Source organism: Canis lupus, chromosome 9, assembly GCF_003254725.2.
Source record: "Canis lupus dingo isolate Sandy chromosome 9, ASM325472v2, whole genome shotgun sequence".
Classification (NCBI taxonomy): domain Eukaryota; kingdom Metazoa; phylum Chordata; class Mammalia; order Carnivora; family Canidae; genus Canis; species Canis lupus.
The window spans coordinates 38,259,632-38,283,167 of record NC_064251.1 but is presented as its reverse complement, the minus strand read 5'-3'; the positions used below and the strand labels follow the sequence as shown (position 1 = coordinate 38,283,167).

The following is a 23,536-nucleotide window of genomic DNA, read 5'->3' as shown; positions in this document are numbered from 1 at the left end:
TATTTCAAAGAAAAAAGTTAGGTACAAGGAAGTTATTATGGTGATAGAATAATAGGGAAAAAATACATTGCATATAGTCAGAAAAAACAAAGGTGTAATGACATATGCCAACAGCAATAGTAGTTATCTTTGGGGGTGATATTTTGGGGTGTTTCTTTTTTTGCTTTTTCCAACTTTTTTACAAAGAGTTATGCAATTTTCCAATTTCTTTAAAAGTTATTTGAAAAATAGAACTCTAGAAAGGATTATAATACTAGTGGTATTGAATTAAAGAATTAGTATTTTGGATGATTTTTTCCTTTTTCCTACCTTTCTATTATGTTAATTATTTTAGGACCTTTACTGAATATAATTTACGTGCCATAAAAAGTACCCAGTTCTATGAGTTTTAGTCAACTTGTGCCATTGTACAGTCATCACAGGAATCCAGGGAAAAACACAAATTACTTTTGCAATTTAAAAGGTTATGAAAAGAAAAAAAATAAAAAAATTAAAAACAAAAACAAAAAAAAAAGGTTATGAAGAAGGAGCTTTAGAAGGAAGAATTGGTTATTAACATGAGGAGAAGAGGGCTTCATCCTCTGAGACCTGGAGAAGAGAAGGCAAACATGACAGGTTAATTGAAAGTGGTAATAATCAACCCAGTTGCATATTTTTATGTTATGGTCATTATTGGGAAAGTTGGAAAAGTGGATGATTAGTGCAATCCATGGTAAAGAACCAAGGGTTCTTTTTTGAGGGGAGTTTTGTTCATCTGTCAGCATTCTCTAAAATAGCATCTCTGGTGATAATTATGGAATCTATGGGAACCAGGAGACGATGGAGAAATCCAAGCTGTGTGAATAAGTTATGCTTTCTTCTTCTACTGACCAGGGTTTCTCTTTATTATCTACGTAATAGAAGACTGATTGGCATAGAACTCTGAAATGTTGTTGGTTAGTGACAGCAGTATCTTTGTACGTGTATGATATAGGTCAGCAATTAAGGTACCTTTTCTTTACCCAGGGCTACAGAAATTCAGAAAAGACTAAAAACCATGGCAGAAAAGTTAGATGGATTTGACTACATAAAAATTTTTGTATAGCACTTAAAAAAAGAAAGAAAAGTTAAAGACAAAACATCTGAAAAAACATTCACAGCAAATAGTGTCTACCTATAATGGAGAAAATGATACCCTTCCATAGAAAATGAACAAAGAACATGAATTAGGTAGTTAATAATAGAATGAAACAAGAACAATCAACATATGAGAAGAAATTTGATACTAATGGCAATCAAATGCAAACCAAAATAATAGTCGATTGGGATTTTTTAGTTTAGAAGACTGGTAAAATTTAAAAGAATGATATATCTTGGGCAGCCCCTGTGGCTTAGTGGTTTAGCGCCGCCTTCAGCCCGGGGTGTGATCCTGGAGACCCAGGATCGAGTCCCACATCGGGCTCCCTGCACAGAGCCTGCTTCTCCCTCTGCCTGTGTCTCTGCCTCTCTCTCTGTCTCCGTGTCTCTCATGAATGAATAAATAAAATCTTAAAAAAAAAAAGATATATCTTATATAGGTGAGAGTACAATTTGTCACCCATGTTGCTAAGGAGAGTCTAATGTGGATACCTTTTGACCTAGTAGTTTTACTTCTAGGAATATATCCTGTAGGTATAACTAGACAGTGGTATAAGGATATTCATCACATTATTTTAATATTTTCCAAATTATTAATGACCTATATGTCCATCAGAGAGTTGGTGGTTAAATGAATTATGGACAGTTGTGACATTATGGAATAGTAGACATCCATTGAAATATGAAGTGTATTAAATATATGTTAAATATATCTCTTTGTCATATATGGGAAGATCCCACAGTATATTGTTAGATTGGCTAACAATTTATGTTTTCTAGTATATCAAAGCACGAACTGATTATCTTTGAGTAGTGAGACATTGAGTGATTTCAGCTGTTAAGAAAATAGTATTATTACATCCTGATATAGTACCTAATTTTTATTATTATTATTATTAATATGGTTTCCCTTTTATTGTCAAAGAGAACAATAAACCTATTTTTCTTTTGAACAAACTATAGGCCTTTGTATCTTACTTTGGAATTTTTTTTAGAAGAACATGAAACCTTTAAAAATTAAGAACAAGATAGAAGAAACATTATTAATAAATACGGTGGAGATGGACCTTGAGCAAGTTATTTGACTGCTCCAAGCTGATTTCTTGTAAACTAGGTACCATTAATACCTATTACATATAGGATTTTTGAGTATTAAATAACATATATAAACTACTTAGTATAGTTAACTGCACTTTGTAGCTGCTGCTCTACTACAGTTGCTGCCAGAATAGGAAGAGAGAGACATCAGGGAATACTGAGCAAAAAAAATGTAAGGAGGGAAAGAAGTTATCTTTTAAAAGTGCCTTTCAAATGCCTACTATCTCCAACATTCCAGATAAGCTCTTTACAATCACTTGGTAGATGCCTGTAACTAACCTTTCCTGTTCAGCCAGTCTGCAAACCCTTCAGGCTCTACCTCTTTTCCAGGTTTGTCCCAGCTCTACACCAGGAAAAGGCCTTCCTTAGAGTACAGTACAAGTTAAAGATAAAGGGTGTCAGGACTAAAACTTCTTATTGAATAGAATGATTATACAGGGGTCTCTAAGTGATAGGTCATCCTTGATATAGAGATCTTAAAGACACTTCTAACCGGTTACGTAGTGAAATGTTTGAGAACTGTTGTTTTGGTATAAGAACTTCCTAAATATGAGATTAGCACATGTTAGTGCCTGTGATTTAACAGTCAGAGCTTCTAACTAAATGGTCCTAGAAGTTACCCTAGAAGTTAATGCAATTTGTCCTGTCATTACCTGTGATATCTTACCTTTACAAAGTTTTGCTCTGCTGTTATATTTCTGAAAATAAAGCCGGTGTTCTCTACTAATTTGCTTACATTTTCAGAATACATTAAGATGGCGGATCACTATGTGCCAGTGCCAGGAGGACCAAATAACAACAACTATGCGAACGTGGAATTAATTCTTGATATTGCTAAAAGGATTCCCGTACAAGTAAGAGATGCCAATGTGTCCTTTCAAACCAAATTTAGGCATTTGACTGTTAGATGCAAGGGGCTATCCAGAGAAGAACTTTATTTTTTTTTCAGAGAAGAACTTTAAATTTTATATAAATCATCTTTGTTGAAAGTTGATAAAAGCTTTTCTTAGGTGGTATATAACAGATGGGAAGAAGAAAGATGGAAAAAAAATGAATGAGTCAAAAGTAAACATAATATAAGCAAGATTTGTAAGGATCTTAAGAGATTATTTATGCTATCCATTTCACCTTCAAACTGTCTCAAGTAATTAAAAACTCCTTTTTCTGGTGGAGTATTCTTGGCTCAGAATATGGTAGTGAAGAAGTAGATTATTTCTTCCCTATTATTGTGTTAGGAAATTTAGGATAAATGTACTTAAGCCCAGAGAGAAAAAAAAACTAGAGATTTATATGGCAGTATAACTACTAGATATAAATATGGAAGTGAGTGGCCAAAGTAATTGGATCTGTGAAAGAAAACCAATATTTCTGGAAAGAGCTCTATAGAGTCTAGTGGAACAGTTATGAATTAAATTTCCTAAATAGCAGCAAGACTAGCTAGATCTTAATATCAACTTCAACTTGGTTTTGAACTCTTCAAAAGTTTTGCCACAATGGACTGCTTATTCTTATTCTGTAAAAAGTTTGCCAAGAATCAAGCATAGAACTTGGATTAAATATTAGGTTCCTGTGGAGCTATTATACCTCATGGAGTACAGTTTTGGTAGAGAGTAATATAGTTTATCATGGTTTTTTTAGTATGAATTTTAAGAACAAATCATATTATCTTTCCTTATAGGCAGTGTGGGCTGGCTGGGGTCATGCTTCTGAGAATCCCAAGCTCCCAGAACTTCTTTTGAAAAATGGCATCGCCTTCATGGGTAAGCCTTTCTGACATACTCTTCCTGTCATTCTGGTTCTGTCAGTTTTGCCTGTATTCCATTCTATATGCTTTTCTTTTTTTGACATGCACTGGGCTCTTATTTTTCATCAATTAGCAACTCTCAGAGTAGCCCTCTTCATATCTCTTCTTTTTTCTCTTCCTCATTTCTTACATCTCTAATTATCTTTCTTCATCTTGATTGTATTTTCTGTCCCATGAGATATGGAGAAGGCTCTGATTTCTAAAACACTGGCCTTTTAAAACTTTGCCATTAATCTTAAGAAAATATGTGGAGAAAGGACCTCTTATTATATAGCAGAGATAATTGAGTATTAGGATACCCTAGCACTGTGCCCTTAAATATGAATCAGCACCTTCATGTTTAAGCATATGGGTTGTGAGAGCTGTTTCTTCTGACTTTTCTGCTCTCTTAAAGAAATCAAGAGTATATGGCTCCACGTGTTTCTATCTCAGAGCCCTTCCACAATGATGATTTTATTTTGTAAACCCTATTAAAGATAAATCTTCCTTTTGGATTCCCCTAAGACCAAGGAGGGCAGTATTTCAGACCTGAACCCCTAACTTCTTAGTCCTTATTTTAGGATTGGTTAAAAAAAAAAAAGATTTTGATAATCTGGTCAAGTTGGATCATAAACGACGATAAAATTAGATTTGTCAGGAATTTAATTTCGTATACATACTGAATTCTCACTGTGTGCTAAAAGCTCACTACATTAGGTTCTCTCATGGGTACAAAGATGAGTCATAATGTAATAATCTCCCTAATCAAGTTCATGATCTCCATGATATGTGATGTACGGGAGACAAGACAAATACAAAAATAATTATATAGGGCAGCCCCGGTGGCTCAGGGGTTTAGCGCCGCCTGCAGCCCAGGGCATGATCCTGGAGACCCTGGATCGAGTCCCACGTCAGGCTCTCTGCATGGAGCCTGCTTCTCCCTCTGCCTGTGTCTCTGCCTCTCTCTCAGTCTCTCTCTTTGTGTCTCTATGAATAAAAAAAAATAAAAATAATAATAATTATATAGAAGACAAAAATTTGCTTGACAGAAATGAGGCCACGATGTTACAGTCATGGTTCTTTTCTTGTTTTTAGGCCCTCCAAGCCAGGCCATGTGGGCTTTGGGGGATAAGATTGCATCTTCTATAGTGGCTCAAACTGCAGGTATCCCAACTCTTCCCTGGAGTGGCAGTGGTAAGAAAGTATTTCCTGTTTGTATTTTGAAGTACAGAAAAGCTCAGTAGGATATTTGGGATTGTGGCTGAGGTCTTCAGGTTATTTAAAATGTAGACAGATATGTGATAAGAAATAGAATTGAGGTTGATTTATGGTATTACCTAGCTTAATTAATACACCTGTGATTTTTATCATGTCTTAGAATATAAAATATAGCACTTGTACCAGGTGCACAGGTGCTAAACTGTAATTTAAGTGATCTAGGGACTTAATTTGATTTTGGAGAAATTCCAAGAAAACTCATATGGTTCTACAGATTGGGATCTGCTCTGGGTAGACTAGAATCTCCATCAGATATGGACTTAGGCAGAATTAGGCCTGTGAACCTGCCTGGCAGGTGACCTGGGTCACTAAGTAAAATCTAAAACCCACTTATTCAAATGTTTGCCTGCGTATTTTCTTAATGTCAGTCCACCATCTATTGATGATATGCTTTGTCTCTTTAGTATTATTCCACCTCTCATTTGCCCTTGATGCAGAAAAGGAGGGCAATAATCAACCTTTCTTACAGGCATACAGAAGAATAAAATTTTTCTTAAAATGATTTATACTTGACAAATCCCTTAAAGAGTGCCATGTAAATCACTGTAGCTGATAACAATATGAACTTGCCTTTTTTAATACTCCAGCACAGGGAGCAGACATACTCTAAAACCTCTTTTAAGTGGGAACGACCATTGTCTTAAGGCTGAACAGATTTGAACTCTTGTTACTCTGGCTCTCCAGGGGAATTGCCATATCCTCTCCAGACCTGCTGGGTCAAACAGTTTAAAATAAAAGGTTGAATTTGTTCTTGTTTGAATGGAGAGGCTATAGCATTCCCCTTGTGGCTGAGTACAGGGACATTCAGGGAGCATGGAATCATGACTCTGCTGAGGCCAATAAAACCGCCATTTCCATTTCCAAGGGCTCGTAAAGATTGAATTATTTCCCAGACCTCTGGCCCTGGAGCAGGCCTGAACACACAGATCGAAGGTATTTTGCCTGCTGAGTTGCTGTGAAAAGTCTGACCTGCTTTTTTTTTTTTTTTTGTCTTGTATGTCCTTGCATTTTTGTAAGTTTGCTCCCTATTAGCTCTCCTGGCTTCTTCCAGGGTCAGAACCCGAGTTGCCAGGTCCCGGCTAGAGCTAAATACCATTAACCCCAAGGACTGATGAGGCTTTTATGGCATCCTTCTTTCTCATATCTACCTTAGTTTTAGATAAATATGAGAGCATTTTAAAGAAGGAATAACAGAAAATTGACAGCAGAAGCCTTTATAGCAGCTTTTAAGTCACTGTTATCTATTGCAGGTCTTCGGGTGGACTGGCATGAAAATGATTTTTCCAAACGTATCTTAAATGTTCCCCAGGAATTATACGAAAAAGGTTATGTGAAGGATGTGGATGATGGGCTAAAGGTAGGTTACTAACTCTAGGGAGCGATGTCTTTCAACTGGCCAATTAGAGTCACAAAGTAATTTGAAGGCTGCTTGATGATATACACCCATGATGGCATTGGGATTGTAAGAGCAGGAGAAATAGTTTATTTATTTATTTACTTTTAAAAAAAATTTATTTATTTATGAGAGACACAGAGAGAGAGAGAGAGAGAATGGCAGAGACAGAGAACAGAGAGGGAGAAGCAGGCTCCATGCAGGGAGCCTGACATGGGACTCGATCCCGGGTTTCCAGGATCAGGCCCTGGGCTGAAGATGGCGCTAAACCGCTGAGCCACCTGGGCTACCCAGGGATACAGTTTATAGAGTAAGGAAGTGACCTAGATTTAACAAAAATAACTTAAATTTGTTTTGAAGCAAGCTCTTCACCTGGACAGAACATTTTTTAGGTGGCTAAATCAGAGCTTTAAGGAAGTATTTATTGATTCTCCTTTCTACCACTTGTTAGTGTGTGTGTGTGTGTGTGTGTGTGTGTGTGTGTGTGTCTATGTGTGTGGTGATTGGGGTGGAGGACAGAGCAACAAACAACACACATTTTCCCAGGCTTGAATTCAGAACCAAGAAGCCAGGCAGATAGATAAATGTCAGCTTTCTTATGAATAGAGATGTTGGTGAAAATGGCTTCAGTGTGTAGCAACAATCAGATTTGTAAACTGAAAGACCAAGTTAAACATGCTTACTCATTGGGTACTGGTGGTGCTGCATAACCACACTTTCCTCCACAAAGACAGAGCTTTTACCATTCAACTTCTTGTACTGCTGAGAGCTGACAAACAGCATATGTTCTGTGCAGTGGGCTGATCCCAAAGGGGAAGACGCTGAGCTATGCATGCTCAGTTCCTCCTTCCAAACTGACCAATCACACAATTCATTCTTTTTCCCTTGAGGAAGGGGTGAGGGAGGGAGCCAAGAGAGGCCAAAAGTGTCTAATTACTGTCCTTCCTTGTAGAAACAGAAACCCAAGCAAAAGGAGATCTTTCTCCAACATTGCCTCTTCTTTCTTATAGTTCTCTCCAGTTTGTTCTCTTTCACTTTTTAAATAGTTAGAAGTATCAATTATACTTCCAAGTAGATGGTGAAAGAGACTATTTTAGGAAAACACACTACTCATGTTTGACTTTATATGTTATAAATTCAAGAGGAACAGTGAAAGCTCAACTAATTTTGCTCTTTTGTTTGCGTTTCAAGTTAAACTCTCCTAATCTCCTTAATAAGAATTATTAATATTTCTAATGGAACTGTGTATGCTATACTCGCTGTAATTTGCAAAAGAGTAGAAGTCCTTTGTGTAAGGAACTAGCTATTTTGCTTATCAACTGAAATTCCTTTTTTTCCTGGTCGCAATTTTATTTTATTTTTTTATTATTTTTTTAAATATTTTATTTATTTATTCATGAAAGACACACACACAAAGAGAGGCAGAGACACAGGCAGAGGGAGAAGCAGGCTCCATGCAGGGAGCCTGACGTGGAACTCAATCCCAGGTCTCCAGGATCAGGTTCTGGGCTGAAGGTGGCGCTAAACTGCTGAGCTACCCGGGCTGCCCCCTGGTCATAATTTTAAACATAAAAGTTTCTGGTAAAAAATTTGGAGGCCAGAAAAGAGATGATAATAAATCCACCCATAAACCCACCATCCAGAGATAGATACATACTCATAACAAATTTGTACATCTTCTTTTAGCTTCTTTTGATTCATAGGACATATTATTATAGTAGTGATCATCTTTATTAATAGATTCCCATATTTATAGTTATTATTCTTATAATTTTTAATTATTTATAAGTATAAAATTAGGTTTTTATGATATATATAGTTTAGTAATCCCCATTTCTTTTCCTAGTATTATGTATAAGCATTTTTCTCATGACATTAAAATTCTTCTAAAATATTCTAAATGGATGACCTATGCCTACAGCCTTCATATCTTTTTAAAAGTGCTACCTTCTTACTGACATCATGTAGGCTACCATATATATATATATATTTTAGTCTTTTTCACATTGTGGCTGATTCTTTGATACTTATCATGCAGTGATAACACTTTCTTTGATAACACTATTTCATCAAGCTAACTCTGTGTACAGGCATAGATATGAGTAGAGATGGAACTGTGCTGAATCGACTAATTCAATATTTGAAATGCTCTTCTTTCTGTTGGTACATTTTTAGATATTATTATAAGGGAAACCATAAGTCACTGGAATGTTTTGACAAAGGAATGACTTAGTTCTAAATTTTGGTTAACTTTTCCCCACTTTATTTTTTGCCAGAACAATACAATCTGGACATCTTCTGTATCATTACATGTAAAAGCCACCTCATTCCTTTTAATAATTGCATAATATTTTAATAGAGGGACATATCCTGATTTAACTAGCTCCCTACTTAACAAATATATAATTAATTTTCAGAAAATTTTAGGATTGTTACTTGATTATTATCAAATACCATAAATAGAAAAACCACGTATGTGCTGAACATTAGTTTCCTGAGTATTTTATTAATATTTTGATATCTTGTTATTTTTATCTTTTACAAAGCTTTGAGTGAGAAAATAATTTCTGGATACATTAGAGTTCTGATTTGTTGAAACTTATATATATTGTCAGAAGCTGTACTGGGACCATCAACATTTTATTAAGTGAACTACTTATACCTTTTTTAAAAATAAAAATTAGAGGTAATACATGAATACCTATATGCTATAAGAAATTTTAATTATACAGGAATAAATGGAAATTATTCTACCTATCTTCCTTTTATAAATCACCACTGGTATATATTCTAGACATTTTTTTACACCCTCATATGTGGGTGTATGAATGCATACATAATCATATATAAAGGATTTTTTAAAGTATTTTATTTATTTGAGAGACAGACAGTGAATACAAGTGAGGGGAGGAGTAGAGGGAGAGGGACAAGCAGATCCCACACTCAGCTCAGAGCCTGACATGGGGGCTAGATCCCATGACCCTAAGATCATGACCTGAGCTGAAATTGAGAGTCGGATGCTTAACTGACTGAGCCACCCAGGTGCCCCATAAACATATAGTTTTATTTTGTTTTTGACCTATATAGGATTGTCTTATATTGAACCATATGAAAATGCCAATATTCAACAATTTTTTTTTAAACCTACAAAAAAAGGCACTTTCTTTTGGTTCAACCTAATGCTACAGATAGTTACTACTTTTTTTTTCCCCACCTAATAGTATGTCTTTAAGACCTTTCTATTTTACTACTTTTGGACCTACCAATGACAGTATTTGGAGAGAGATATTGAGAATGCAAGCAGGAGGAGGGACGGAAGAAGAGGAAGAGAGAGAATCCCAGGCAGACTCTGTGCTAAGCACGGAGCCCAACACAGAGCTCCAGATCATGACCTGAGCTGAAATCAAGAGTATGTCACTTAACTGACTGAGCCACCCAGGTGCCCTCAATGACAGCATTCTTGAAGAAGATGCCAGTTTTCTCCTTCCCTGTAAATACTACTCTTATTTCCATTTTTCTCTTTGTTATTGAAGGCAGCGGAGGAAGTTGGATATCCAGTAATGATCAAGGCCTCAGAAGGAGGAGGAGGGAAAGGAATCAGAAAAGTCAACAATGCAGATGATTTCCCTAACCTCTTCAGACAGGTAGAATACAACTTGTTTTTGTTTGTTTGAATTTACATGTATATCAGAGATACATGATTTAACTCACACTATATATACAAACTATTATGTTGTATACCAAAAACTAATATGATGTTGTATGTCAATTATACCATGGTAGAATAAAAGATAATAATAATGAATTATAATTTGGATGCTCAGAAAATATTTAATTTTTAATTTTGTCTGTAAGCACTCTGGTGTTTCTCTCTACTTCCTATCTGCTTATTAGAAATGTCTAGTTCAGTTTAAGGTTTTATTTGATAAGGTAACTCAAACAATATTCTCTTGTATATAAAAGTGCTCATTTTCTCAGAGAGCTCTTCCCTATATGGTACATGTGGTTCATAGGACTTTATAGTGATAGGGAAGAGTCAAAATGCCCTTCTAATTTTTGTGTTCTTCTTCTGCTGGCACTGTAATAAAGGATGTGGTTACCTCCTGATTTGGATGGTCTTGGCTTGGCCAGACTTGGGCTCTTTGATTGACTTTACCTCACTTTAAGTTCTTATTGGCTGCGGGCTCCTGAGTTTCTGCTATGTGTACCATCTACTTGGTCAACTCAGCAGTTTATACACTGGTCTGTGCTGCATGGCCACCACACCCTGCCTGGCATGGGAACCCTATGGCAGATCTACATTCTATAACTGAGGGTGGCTTGGAAAGCTAAAACTCAAATCCCTCTCTAAGCCTCTGATTTAAAGCTGAGTGGTATGGCCATATTGCAAGTTAGTTGTGGAGGCCAAAAAAAATACTGTCTTTGAGAGACAAAAGGTTCTTCTTCCCTGCCCTAGAGCTACCCTCACAGACTTGACTCACTTTTTTTCTCCTACGAGAAAAAGAGGAATCAGAAAAAAGGAAAATTGGGACATATTCTGGCCTTTCACTTTCCTAGTTTTCCACTGTTTTAATTTTTTCCAGCATTTTTTACTTTGTACTGTCTTTTACTGGTATCTCTAGCCAACTTCTGTTTACCCTCTTTTTTTTTTTTTTAAAGATTTTATTCATTTATTCATGAGAGACAGAGAGAGAGAGGCAGAGACAGAGGCAGAGGGAGAAGCAGGCTCTGTGCACGGAGCCCAATGTGGGACTCGATCCTGGGACTCCAGGATCACGCCCTGGGCCAAAGGCAGATGCTCAAACCACTGAGCCATCCAGGCATCCCTACCCTCTTTTTTTAACCATTAACGGCAAACTGAAAAAGGTGATAAAGGTATTGTTTTGCTGCATTATCCTATTTTGAATGTTAGAATTCAAATATTAACCTTCTTTTTCTTTGCATTCCTTTTGTAGTTTACCTAATTTCATAGGTAAATCAATGCCTCATGGGGTCAAAGAAAAGCTCCTTTGCTTTTAGAAGCAAAAGAAAAAGCTTGTTAAATTTTTAAAAATGTAATTCCTTTAGATATTTCAAGACTACTTATACTGTGACTCAAATAGTTGAAGAATCTAGATCACTAAGATTAGGAAGTTTTCTGTGAAAGTCCTCAAGTTCCAATAATGATTAACTAAATAACAAACCAATCCTCCCTTTGAGAACAAGCTAGAAAATCTGGGAAAGTTTTTTTTTTTTTTTTTAATTTAAAAAAATTTTTAAACTATTTTAAGGCATTAGAGACCTTTCAAGACAGTAAAGAATTATAATGGCGCTAAGGTATAGGAGAAGAAGGAAACCCAAAGAAGTGGCATTTGAGGCCACTTTTTCCATAGAGATATCTTCTGATTTGAAAAGGAGCAGTTGGGCAGCCCCCGTGGCGTAGCAGTTTAGCACCACCTTCGGCCCAGGGCATGATCCTGGAGACCCGGGATCGAGTCCCACGTCAGGCTTCCTGCGTGGAGCCTGATTCTCCCTCTGCCTGTGTCTCTGCCTCTCTCTCTCTCTGTGCCTCTAATAAATAAATAAAATCTTAAAAAAAAAAAAAAAAAAAGAAAGAAAAGGAGCAGTTGAAAAGCTGATTAGTTTTCAACAGTCTTATAAGACTAAAAGGCTAAACTTAACCTTTAAGATTTGGTAAGGAGGGAAGTTCCTAAAACTTCCCACATTTTAGATTGGGATCTTGAAGGAACTACACCTAAGAGTAAAAAACTAGAAACAGACCAACTCTCACAGGGACTAAATCTCAGCTTCAAAATAATCAACCTTTGATTCAGGGAAAGGGCTCAAGTATTGCTGGTGTTGCTAGCCACTAGAAAGAAATGCAAATATAATAATATCTAGAACCTCAAATTACTTCTATTTATTTTTCAAATGCAGTATCAAATAGCGATTTCAAAGTAAACGGGTATACCAAATTACGTGACTGAAAATCAAGAAAAATAGAAGTCAGTTTTAAACAGATCTGCAGAGTTTAGATAATGGATCTATCAGACAAGGATTTTAAAGTAACTACTTAATGTATTCAAGGAAATTAAAGACAAAATTGAGAATTTTGTCAGGAAACTGGAACCTGTGAAGAAGAAACAAATTCTAGAACTGAAAATACAAATAAAACTAAGAAGTCAATGGAGTTTAATAGCATATTAGATACAGTTGAAGAGAGAATTAGTGACTGGAACATAGCTCAAAAGAAAATTCAGACTGAAGTGTGAAGAGACAAAAGGATGAAAAATACAGAAAAGAGCATGTAAGAGGTTATTTGCAAAGATGACCATGATAACTTCTCCCATCTTTCTATACAGACCCCTATGATTTTTGCCTCTCTTCTCATCAAGAAAGACTGTCTTTTTTCCCATTCTTTGAATTTTGGCTAGCCTTGTGACTTTGTTTTAAACAAGAGAATGTAGCAGAAATGGTGTGTAAGTTCAAGTCTAAACCCCAAGTGGTCTTGTAATTTCTGCCCTTGCCCAACTGACAAGTAAAGAAACCAGTCTAGCCTTTTGGAGAAAGAGAGGCCACATGAAGTAGAGATGAGTTGTCCTAGCTGAGACTTCCTAGACCTACATGTTGACAGCACCACATTTGAGATGTGCAAATGAGACCCTACTAGACCATCCAACCCCAGTCAAACTGGCAGATGACTACAACTGCATGAGTAGCTCCTGGGCAAGATCAGAAGAACTACCCAACTGTGCCCTGCTCAAATTGCTGTAAGCGAATAAAATAAAATAGTCGGTGTCCTAAGTAAATAAATTTTTGGTGGATTGTTAGGCATCAATGGGTAACTGCCACAGAAATTGATACCCAAAGGTATGATGCTGTTATAACAAAAAAGTAAAATATGTGACATGGCTTTAAGACTAGCTTATAGGTGGAGGCTGAAAAAAAATGATGAGATTGTTAATGAAGGCTGGAGGAATGTTGAATAAATTGTTAGTGGAGGCTGGATAGGCAATGAGGGAATTGTTAGTAGTCTGAATAAAAGATCAATATGTGTTCTGTAATGATGGAACAATTGCCTGAGTTAACTTTGAAGATAGAGAATGTATTTAAAGAAGTCATGGGCCTAGTTAAGGAAATGTCTAGACAAAGTATTGAAAGCATCTGTTAAATCCTTCTGGTTACTTATGCTAGGGAACTGTAAGAGAGAGGTGAGCTAATCAAGGTGTCTCAAACTTGTTAAGTTTGAAAATATAACTTTTTCTCATTCCCAGTCTCTACCTAGCAGAAAGATCCTCAAAGTAAAAATTGACCTCAGGGTAACAGCTAAGTCAAGAATACCTATGAGAGCCTTTAAGGTCTCAGAAATATTTAAGACACTATACCTGGTAGATTACCCTCTCGGTTAATAGGAAAGAGCTTCAGAGAACACTTAAAGGTGTTGTCCCACCAGCAGCCTGATGTACCCAAAGTATAGATACATCTGTGCAGAAAAGTTACAGATGTTTCTTTTGGGACAAGGATTAAATCCCCCAGTGTGATTCATAGGAAACCTACAATATTTTCAAGAAACTTATACTTAGGACTACACCAAAGGGTCCAGAAGGAACAGAGGTAGTTCAAACTTCAAAGAGGCTCCTGCGTCTTCAACTTTCTATAAACAGGAAGCAGACTGAGAAAGCTATTCAGCTATAAACATCAGTCATTTCTAATAGAAAGAACAGAGCCAAGAGCCCAGATCGCAGAGCTTAATGCAGAGGAGAGTCATGGATTAGGAAAATCACTCCCCAGGAGCTGAACAAGACCCTAAAAAAATTTCCCTGCCGCTAGAGTCATGGTATCTGAGATTCACCCATCTGGATTTCAGAATTGCTATGGAGCAGTGACTGCTGTGTACTTCCCATCCTCTCTTCTTTGAACAGGATTATCTTTTACAGTCATCCTTTCCCCTTTTCATCATTAAATGTTGGGGGTGTTGGGGCACATAACATGTCTTTTTAGTTCCCAGATTGTTGGATCAAGAAAAACTGCACCTGAGGAGCTGCACCCAAGGTGTCTCATTTGCATCTGGACACGATTCATGAGAAAATGGACGTCAAGCCTATGCCTTGACTGGATGACTTTGGGGGTCTTGGGAGGGGGTGAGTCTATTTTGCATGTGGGAAGTATATGAATTATTGTGGCCAGAGGGTGGACCATAGTAAATTGTTTGCAGAGATGGCCGCAATAACTCCTCCCATCCTTGTATGTATATCCTTTTGTAGTGTGATTGCCTTTCCTCTGATCAAGAGGTGGCATCTCTTTTCCCAACCCGAGTCTTAGCTGGCCCTGTGGATTGCTTAAACCATTAGAATGTGGCAAAAGTGGTGTCGTGTAAATTCTAGAGCTTGTGAAGTCTTGCAGCTTCTGCCTTCACCCTCTTGGAGCACTGCATTGAAGAAACCTGATCTAGCCCATTGGAGGATGAGAGTCCACAAGCTATAGAGATGAACTGTTTGAGTCAGGGCTCCCTGGACCTACAAGCCAAAAGTCAACACAAATCACCAGACATTTGATGAGACCATTTAGCCCCAGTTGAACTACCAGATGATGATATGCACACAAGTGACCCCAGGCAAGACCAGAGGAAGAACTGCCCAAATGAGGATAGTTCATGAGGAATTAAGATGGTAGATGTCCTGAGCAACCCACCGAGTCTTGGGGAGATTGCTACCTACCAGCAGAAAAGACCTATGGGATACAGTGAAATTATCTAACATCATGCACTTTTGAATCTCAGAGGAGAGAGAGAATGGAACAGAAGCAATATTTGAAGAAATCATGGAGCATAAACAGTATTTGAAGAGATAATGGTTAAGAATTATCCTGAACTTACAAAAGATAGAAACACAGATTTAAAAAAATACTATGAGCCCCATAGGACAAATACAGAGAAAACTACATCTAAGATTATCAGAATAACTGCTACCTCACCCCCCTAAAAAAAGAAAGAAAATCTCAAAGTGGCTGTAAAAAGACTACTTTCAAAGGAGTAACAATATGATAGCTGACATCTCAGTAGAAGCAGTGGAAGCCAGAAAACATTGGATTACTTTTAAAAGTGCTGTAAGAAAATAACTGCCAGTGTAAAACTCTATCTCCAGTGGTAGTGTGCCTCAAAACTGAAGATCCACATCCTTTGACTACAACACCATCCATGATGCAGTGTGAACCAGGAAAGCAGCTAGTCTGGAGCAAGTTGTACATTTGGCTATCTGCAGTTGATGGCAGTATTTTACCCTTTTGTGGGATTTGTTTGTGTGTGTCTTTTCAAACTATTTTGTTTTTCACTTTTGTAATACTGGAAGTCACTAAGTAATATTGGTTATATAACTAAGAATGTAGTATCTTAAAAATAGATGAGGGCATGAGCTATCTTTTATTCATTTCTGTATTGCTACTAATTCACATGGTCCCTGACACTTCTAGGCATCTGCCTGTTGAAATCGAAGCAACTTAACAGGTTAGAGAAAATGCTTACCACTTAAGAATTTGTTTTATTTCCTTTTAATATAGGTTCAAGCTGAAGTCCCTGGATCTCCTATATTTGTGATGAGACTAGCCAAACAATCTCGTCATCTGGAGGTACAGATCTTAGCAGATCAATATGGCAATGCTATCTCTCTCTTTGGTCGTGACTGCTCTGTACAGCGCAGGCATCAGAAGATTATTGAGGAAGCACCTGCTGCTATTGCTACTCCAGCAGTATTTGAACATATGGAACAGGTGTGTATATGAAAAGCTATAATATTTGTTTTCTTACACAGGACTACTACTCATTCAATTCATCTGCCAGTTTGAGAATAGCAGAATTTCAGGCAGTGGTTCTAGATAATTGATAAGATTATATCCCTTTCCTAAAGGAAAAATAATTCTACTGTTCTCCCTCTACGCATTTCAGGCTCTCAATTAGTTAATGCTTTTTTTTTTTTAAATATTTTATTTGACAGTGAGTGAGTGAGAACACAAAAGCAGAGGGAGCAGCAGACAGTAGGAGAAGTAGCCTCCCAGCAGGAGCAGGGAGTCCAATGTGGGTCTTGTTCCCAGGACCCCAGGATCATGACCTGAGTGGAAGGCAGATGCTTAACCAACTGAGCCACCCAGGCGCCCCTAGTTAACACTTTTGAAAAAAATTAGTGTACTATTTTGACTAGGGCTAAAGAAAAGAAATGTTTGGGGATTTTTAATCTTACTGTTTAATTTTTTTTAGATTTCATTTATTAGAGTGTGCACATGCACAAGTGTGGGGACAGGCAGAGGGAGAGAATCTTAAGCAGACTTAGCGCAGAGCACAGATCCCAATATGGGGCTTTATCCCATGACCGTGAGATCATGACCTGAGCTGAAACCAGGATTGTATGCTTTTTTTTTTTTTTTAAAGATTTTATTTATTTATTCATGAGAGACAGAAAGAGAGAGAGAGGCAGAGACACAGGCAGAGGGAGAAGCAGGCTCCATGCAGGGAGCCCCACGTGGGACTCGATCCTAGGTCTCCAGGATCATGCCCTGGGCTGAAGGTGGCGCTAAACCGCTGAGCCACCAGGGCTGCCCAGGAGTTGTATGCTTAACCAACTGAGCCATCCAGGTGCCCCTGATTTTTTTTTTTTTTTTTTTTTTTTGAAACAAGCTCATAATAAGCAGGTAGTTCCATTTTCTAGTTGATTATCTTTGAGTCTTCAAATGTATTTATTCAAATCCATTCTCTTAAAAGGTCCACTAAGCATCTTTCAAGTTTATATGTTCTATATTTTTGTGTAGAAATGGATCTTTAACAGTCATGCAGGGTCCTGTGGAAACAGTTGTAGTTTAGGGGTCTCAACATGGTCTTTTCTGGAATAGTGACTGAGTCTTCATCTTAATGGAAATCTATTTCCCATCTCTTCTGAATTTCAAACAAGCTAAATACATGATCATCTGTGTTGGAAGTTTAATTCCTACATTGCGTGAATTTATTAAGAATCATTCTTTAACTTTTATAATAAAGAGGCCTCCAAAATACAGTGGCTTAAATAAGGTATAAGTTCTCTTTCTCATTCTCACAGTCATTGAGAGATGAACTGGTACCAGAGACCCAGGCTTATTGCTGTGCCATTCACTAGGAAAGAAGTCAGCCAACTACAGCTTGTTAGCCAAATCCAACCTATTAACTTTCTTTGTAAATAAAAAGTTATTGGGTCACAGCCATGCTAATTTATTTATGTTTGATTTGGCTGCTTAATCACTGCAATAATGTTGTTGCATGTTGTGGCAAAACTATATAGGCCACAGAGCTGAAAATAATTACTATCTGGTCCTTTAATGAAAATGTTTTCCAACCCTTGCCCTAGGGTGTTATTATCTCATGATTAAAGCTTTCTCATAAGATTAGGTTCATATTGTAGCCTGTGGGAGGGGGAGAGAAAGGACTAGGAGGGCAAGCATATAAAAATGTGATCCAGAAGTTACCCACATTACTTCTGTTCATGTTCTGTTGGGCAGAATTTAGTTACACAATCACACCTAGTTATAAGGGATGTTAGGAATTATAGTCACTAACTGGGTGGCCATATACTCAGCTGAAATTCAGGAAATGCTATTACTAGATGAATGACACACAGAAAAATCATTGGAGGGCATTTAATAATCTGCCTCAATCTGCTCCTCTAGCTACCCATAATCCTTTCATACCCTTTTTCTTACTCTTACTTTTTCACTAATATACTTAGTCTTTCCCCAAAGGAGACAGCCCAAAGTCCCATCCAATTACTACAGTCAGCTCAGACTCCAGGATCTTTAGATAACATACAGTTCTTTGCATTAAATGTTCATGTGGCTTTCCATGAGCCAGTGGCCTAAAATACAAGGTATCTACCCCTGGTCAATCCTCCCTCCATCATATACCCAATATACAGTGGTGGAATACGAACACGATAACTCCCATTTGGAAAAAAAGAAGAATGAAAAAATAAGTGATGATAATTGGTCTGTAGCAGTTACCAGATCCTTCTAGGCAGGAAGTGTGATCATTTCAGTTTGCCCTCTGACTGCCTCTGATTCTGCTCTCTGGCAGTAATCCCTTAATCCCTTGCCCACCATCCCTGAAGTACCTGGCTTTGTTCCCTGTGAAGTTCTTCCTCATTGAATTTTCTTTGTGATTGGGCCTTGGAGACTATGTCTTCTTTGGCAGAGCTGGTGCAAGAATGGGACCACATATATTACTCTAGTTATCAATCACAGGCTTTTCAAAGGCCAGGTTTGTGGTATATTTAGAAATACAATTCCTTCAAAACTTAATTAAGCTTCTAGACTGTTTGCTTCTAGTCTGCTTCAGGTAGGAGTAATCATACTCCAAGATTTCTAAATACAATAGGCTTTCTTCTATTCGTGGATCTTTGATACTGAGTTGCTTCAGAGTAAGAATCTAATCTGGTTTTGGGGTATAAAAGCAGTTTTTTTTTCACGTTCTTACTTTTTCTAACTTTTTCTTAGGGCTTACTTGGTGTATCATCTGCCTTCCAAGTTATTGTGGAAGACAGTTTACCAAATATGTGTGTGTGTGTGTGTGTGTGTGTGTGTGTGTGTGTGTGTGTTTTAACGATTTTATTTATTTATTTGAGAGAGAGAGAAGATGAGTGAGGGAGAGAGAGAGAGCATGAGCAGGGGGAGGGGCAGAGGGAGAAGGAGAAGCAAACTCCCCACTGAGTAGGAAGCCCGATGAGGGGCTTGATCTCAGGACTCTGGGATCATGACATGAGCCAAAGGCAGACACTTAACCAACTAAGCCACCCAGGTGCCCCTAAATGATTTGTTATGCCAAACAATGAGGTTACAACCTTTTCAGTTTGAAGTATTTGTTTCCTTGCTACTCACTACACTGTTGCTAAGCTAGCATCCCATTTTTAAGTTTTTAAAATAATAGCATCCTACTTGAATTTTATAATTTCTGTATTAATGAATATACAGGGTAAGCGGTTTAATAAAGCGATCCAAAAAATAAAATGACCTCAGATGAGATAGAAGTTTATCTTTCCTTCCCATGATAATCTGAGGTTAGCTCTCCAGGGTTGATAGGACAGTTCTGCTTTTTGAGGCCATCTGGCAATTCAGGTTCTTTCTGTTTTGTTCTACCATTCTAGTATGTTCTCATCTGCATGGTAGAAACTGGTTTGAACTATTGTGACTGTGTTGCAGGGCACAGAAGGGGAAAATCTAGGAATAGAGGATAAGTAGTTTCCTTTCCAAAACCTGATTCAGGGCTTATGCATATTATTCAGTAATGCTGACATTACATATGTCAAAACTGAGTCACTAGCTATATGAGAGGTTAGAAAATCTAGTCTATAGTTGGATAGCCATGTTTCTATGAAGATTACTAGGAATACTAAAACTGGGGCATGCTGAGTAGTCTGCCACAGCGTGTTTTTTTGCCTGCATACACTTATACCTGAGAGGGTAAGGTTGCTTGTGATCCCAAGTGAGAAACAGTTTTCCCCTAGATCTGGATTGAGTTGGCTGTCCATGTCTTAGGGGCCTTGTGTAATAATCAGGGAAGGTGAAATTTACTCTCAGGTGTCTAAAAGCCTTCAGTGGCTCTTATAAATGGTGGATACTTGTGTTGGGAGAGAGGGAGAAACTATAGTGGTCCATCAGCTGGTCAGGGTGGGATACTTATGTTGATTTATCTTTCTTCGAGTGTGCTGTGAAACTTGCCAAAATGGTTGGTTATGTGAGTGCTGGGACTGTGGAATACCTCTACAGCCAGGATGGAAGCTTCTACTTTCTGGAACTGAACCCTCGGCTACAGGTGGAACACCCTTGTACAGAGATGGTGGCTGATGTCAACCTCCCTGCAGCACAACTCCAGGTGAGTTACCCTGATCTTGGCTAAGAGAGTTGCCTGCAGAAGTTCCAAATGTCCTGAGATGCCTGAGAAACGGGTTTAACCAGTATCTGATAAGAGAAAACTCCTCCTCCTATCTGAGTCTCATCTAATGTTCATCTCGTGCTGTATGGGTCATGATGTGTAGGTTGCTTTTCCTGATGTGGTACAAATCTAGTAATACTATCATATTTTTTTAACCAGACACGTATGATAGCAACTATCATATCTTAGAAAGAAAATTTTAAAATAATACACGTTATTCAACTAATTCAATTGTAGGGACGCCTGGGTAGCTCAGTGGTTGAGCATCTGCCTTTGGCTCCAGGCATGATCCCAGGTCCAGGGATCAAGGCCCACATTAAGCTCCCTGCGAGGAGCCTGCTTCTTCCTCTGTCTATGTCTCTGCCTTTCTCTCTGTGTCTTTCATGAATAAATCTTTAAAAAAACAATAATTCATTTGTAAAATACCTCACAACTTTGTAACTGTCGTCTACTCCTTTTTACTTGTGTCCTGAATTGAAGCAATTCCACATCAGAATGGTGGTCAAAGTTTTTCCTGGCAAGACTGTGGCAGCACATGTTTATTGTTGTAATGTTTAAAGTGCTAGTTATCAATCTTATTTTCTCCATTTCACCCAGGAAACAAATGTTATGGGAGGCAGTGATGGCTAATAATGAGGTTTGATATTATTTGTATCTAACATGTTCTTTGCCCACATTGGGAGCTCTTTCTGGGTTCCATTGAATACAAAAAATTTATTTACTTTCTTCATGGTTTGTGGGAATAATTATGAAATAATAGAGGTTCCTCTCTCTAATTAAGTCATAGGACTTTTTAGCTGTCTGGACTTCTTCTTGAATAGCCATTTACACTGACTCCTCCCTTATATATTTTAATTCTGCTCCCTTAATGGAGAAATGTCAATAGAACTATAACTTAGGGTTACTTACTCAATTATTGTAGAATATAGGCTATAGTAGAAATAGAATGTTTTAGGTGGTGCTACTAAAATGAAAAGTCTTGTAGGTAATTTGATAGCCTCCACATTTTAAGGAAGGTACCCATGAAAAATAAGTGATGTTTTTCCTTTTAGATTGCCATGGGGATCCCTCTGTACAGAATCAAGGATATTCGTATGATGTATGGGGTATCTCCCTGGGGTGATGCTCCCATTGATTTTGAAAATTCTGCTCACGTTCCTTGCCCAAGGGGCCATGTTATTGCCGCTCGGATCACTAGTGAAAATCCAGATGAGGTAACCCATCACAAAAGGTTTACACTTTTTTTTTTCTTGTGAACTTTAATATTAACATGGTATCTGAAGGCCTACTTCTGAAATATCTTGGGACTTCTTCTGGAGAGGGAAATTTATAGAAGTCTCCTCAGAGCAGACAAAAAGTGATCATTGCTCTGTTGGCCATTTAATTCAACTTTAGTCATTATAGAGTCCTCATTGAATCTGTAGCACTGAATGTTGGCTCTTGAGCCTTTCTGATTTTTGTGCATCATTTCTGCTTTCATATGTGATAAATACACAGCCTAAACAATGGATATATAAATGTTCTCTTCCTAGGAAATATAATTATGGTTTCTCATATTCTTTATTCTCTAACAGGTTTTTTTCTTTTTTTTTTCTTTCCCAACAGGGTTTTAAGCCCAGCTCAGGAACAGTTCAGGAACTGAATTTCCGTAGCAATAAGAATGTTTGGGGTTATTTCAGTGTTGCTGCTGCAGGGGGCCTTCATGAATTTGCTGATTCTCAGTTTGGTCATTGCTTCTCCTGGGGAGAAAACAGAGAGGAAGCAATTTCGTGAGTATAATAACATTTGATTGCATTAAAAAAATTTTGTGTTACTCTTCAGTGAAAGCATGAGCTTGAGAATGGGAATCATTTCTCTGCTACAAAAGTACTGATAGGGACAATGTTTTGGAAGAAATATATCTTCAATTGTACTTGCATTCATGTTGTGTTAAATTATGCAGTGTTTGGCAGATGATTTTTTGTTTGTTCTGAATCTTTTCAAGTATTTTTACTTCCAAGTATTTTTGATAAATGTATAAAATGGATTGCTTTAAAGAAATCACATTTTTCCATAGAAACAGTACTGTTTTGGGGAGGAGATAGATTCTTTTTTTTTTTTTTTTTTTTTTTTTTGCAGTTTTATATCCTTTATTTGACAATCAGTGGCTAGTTCTTATCCACATTAATTGTAGATTTTTGAAAGTTGTGACAAATACATAGGTTAAAATATATGGAGCTCATTTGGTGAATCTTCATCCAATGTCTTTTGGACAACCACACACAGATATGGTATGGAACATTCCTTATTCCTTTGGGCCAATCAGCTTTGTTGAGCCTACTGTCAATGTGCACTTGAGTTCCCATCGAGGAGATAGATTCTTGATGAAGAGCTGGGCACCATATAAAATCATACATAAGATCTGCTATTTGTCATCAGAATAAAGGTTTGGCTGTAAATGTCCTACAGCCATTTAAAATAATAAAGTTAAACTGATTGTTACATGAAAAAACATGACATAAGGGAACTGTCCACATTGTTTACATAAGAACTGTCCACATTGTTTACATAAGAGTCTTCAATGTGCTATGAAATATACACACAGCTTGTACACATATAACTGCTGTATCATGTCTTAATATTCTATTAAACATAAGCATTGATCATTAATTTTTATTTTATTATTTATCTTATTAATTAAATATAAAATATTAAAAGCAGTTTCGTTTGCCCGAAAAGTAAGGCTCTAGGAGGTAATTTTATTTATTTATTTTTTATTTATTTATTTTATTTTTTATTTATTTACTTATGATAGTCACAGAGAGAGAGAGAGGCAGAGACACAGGCAGAGGGAGAAGCAGGCTCCATGCACCGGGAGCCTGATATGGGATTCGATCCCGGGTCTCCAGGATCGTGCCCTGGGCCAAAGGCAGGCGCCAAACCGCTGCGCCACCCAGGGATCCCGGTA

General features: G+C 37.4%; 1 protein-coding gene across 18 annotated transcripts in view; it reads left to right on the top strand.

The window, feature by feature from the left end:
* The window catches only part of ACACA (acetyl-CoA carboxylase alpha), a 284,222-nt gene that overhangs the window by 97,097 nt on the left and 163,589 nt on the right, over positions 1 to 23,536 (top strand). For all 18 annotated transcript variants that reach the window (XM_025439931.3, XM_049114191.1, XM_049114189.1 and 15 more), the window contains 9 exons: positions 2,959 to 3,068; positions 3,893 to 3,974; positions 5,093 to 5,191; positions 6,526 to 6,632; positions 10,202 to 10,312; positions 16,203 to 16,412; positions 20,359 to 20,529; positions 21,642 to 21,803; positions 22,195 to 22,358. In XM_025439931.3, the coding sequence (XP_025295716.1) occupies positions 2,959 to 3,068; positions 3,893 to 3,974; positions 5,093 to 5,191; positions 6,526 to 6,632; positions 10,202 to 10,312; positions 16,203 to 16,412; positions 20,359 to 20,529; positions 21,642 to 21,803; positions 22,195 to 22,358 (1,216 nt within the window). The remainder of the gene's footprint in view (positions 1 to 2,958; positions 3,069 to 3,892; positions 3,975 to 5,092; positions 5,192 to 6,525; positions 6,633 to 10,201; positions 10,313 to 16,202; positions 16,413 to 20,358; positions 20,530 to 21,641; positions 21,804 to 22,194; positions 22,359 to 23,536) is intronic.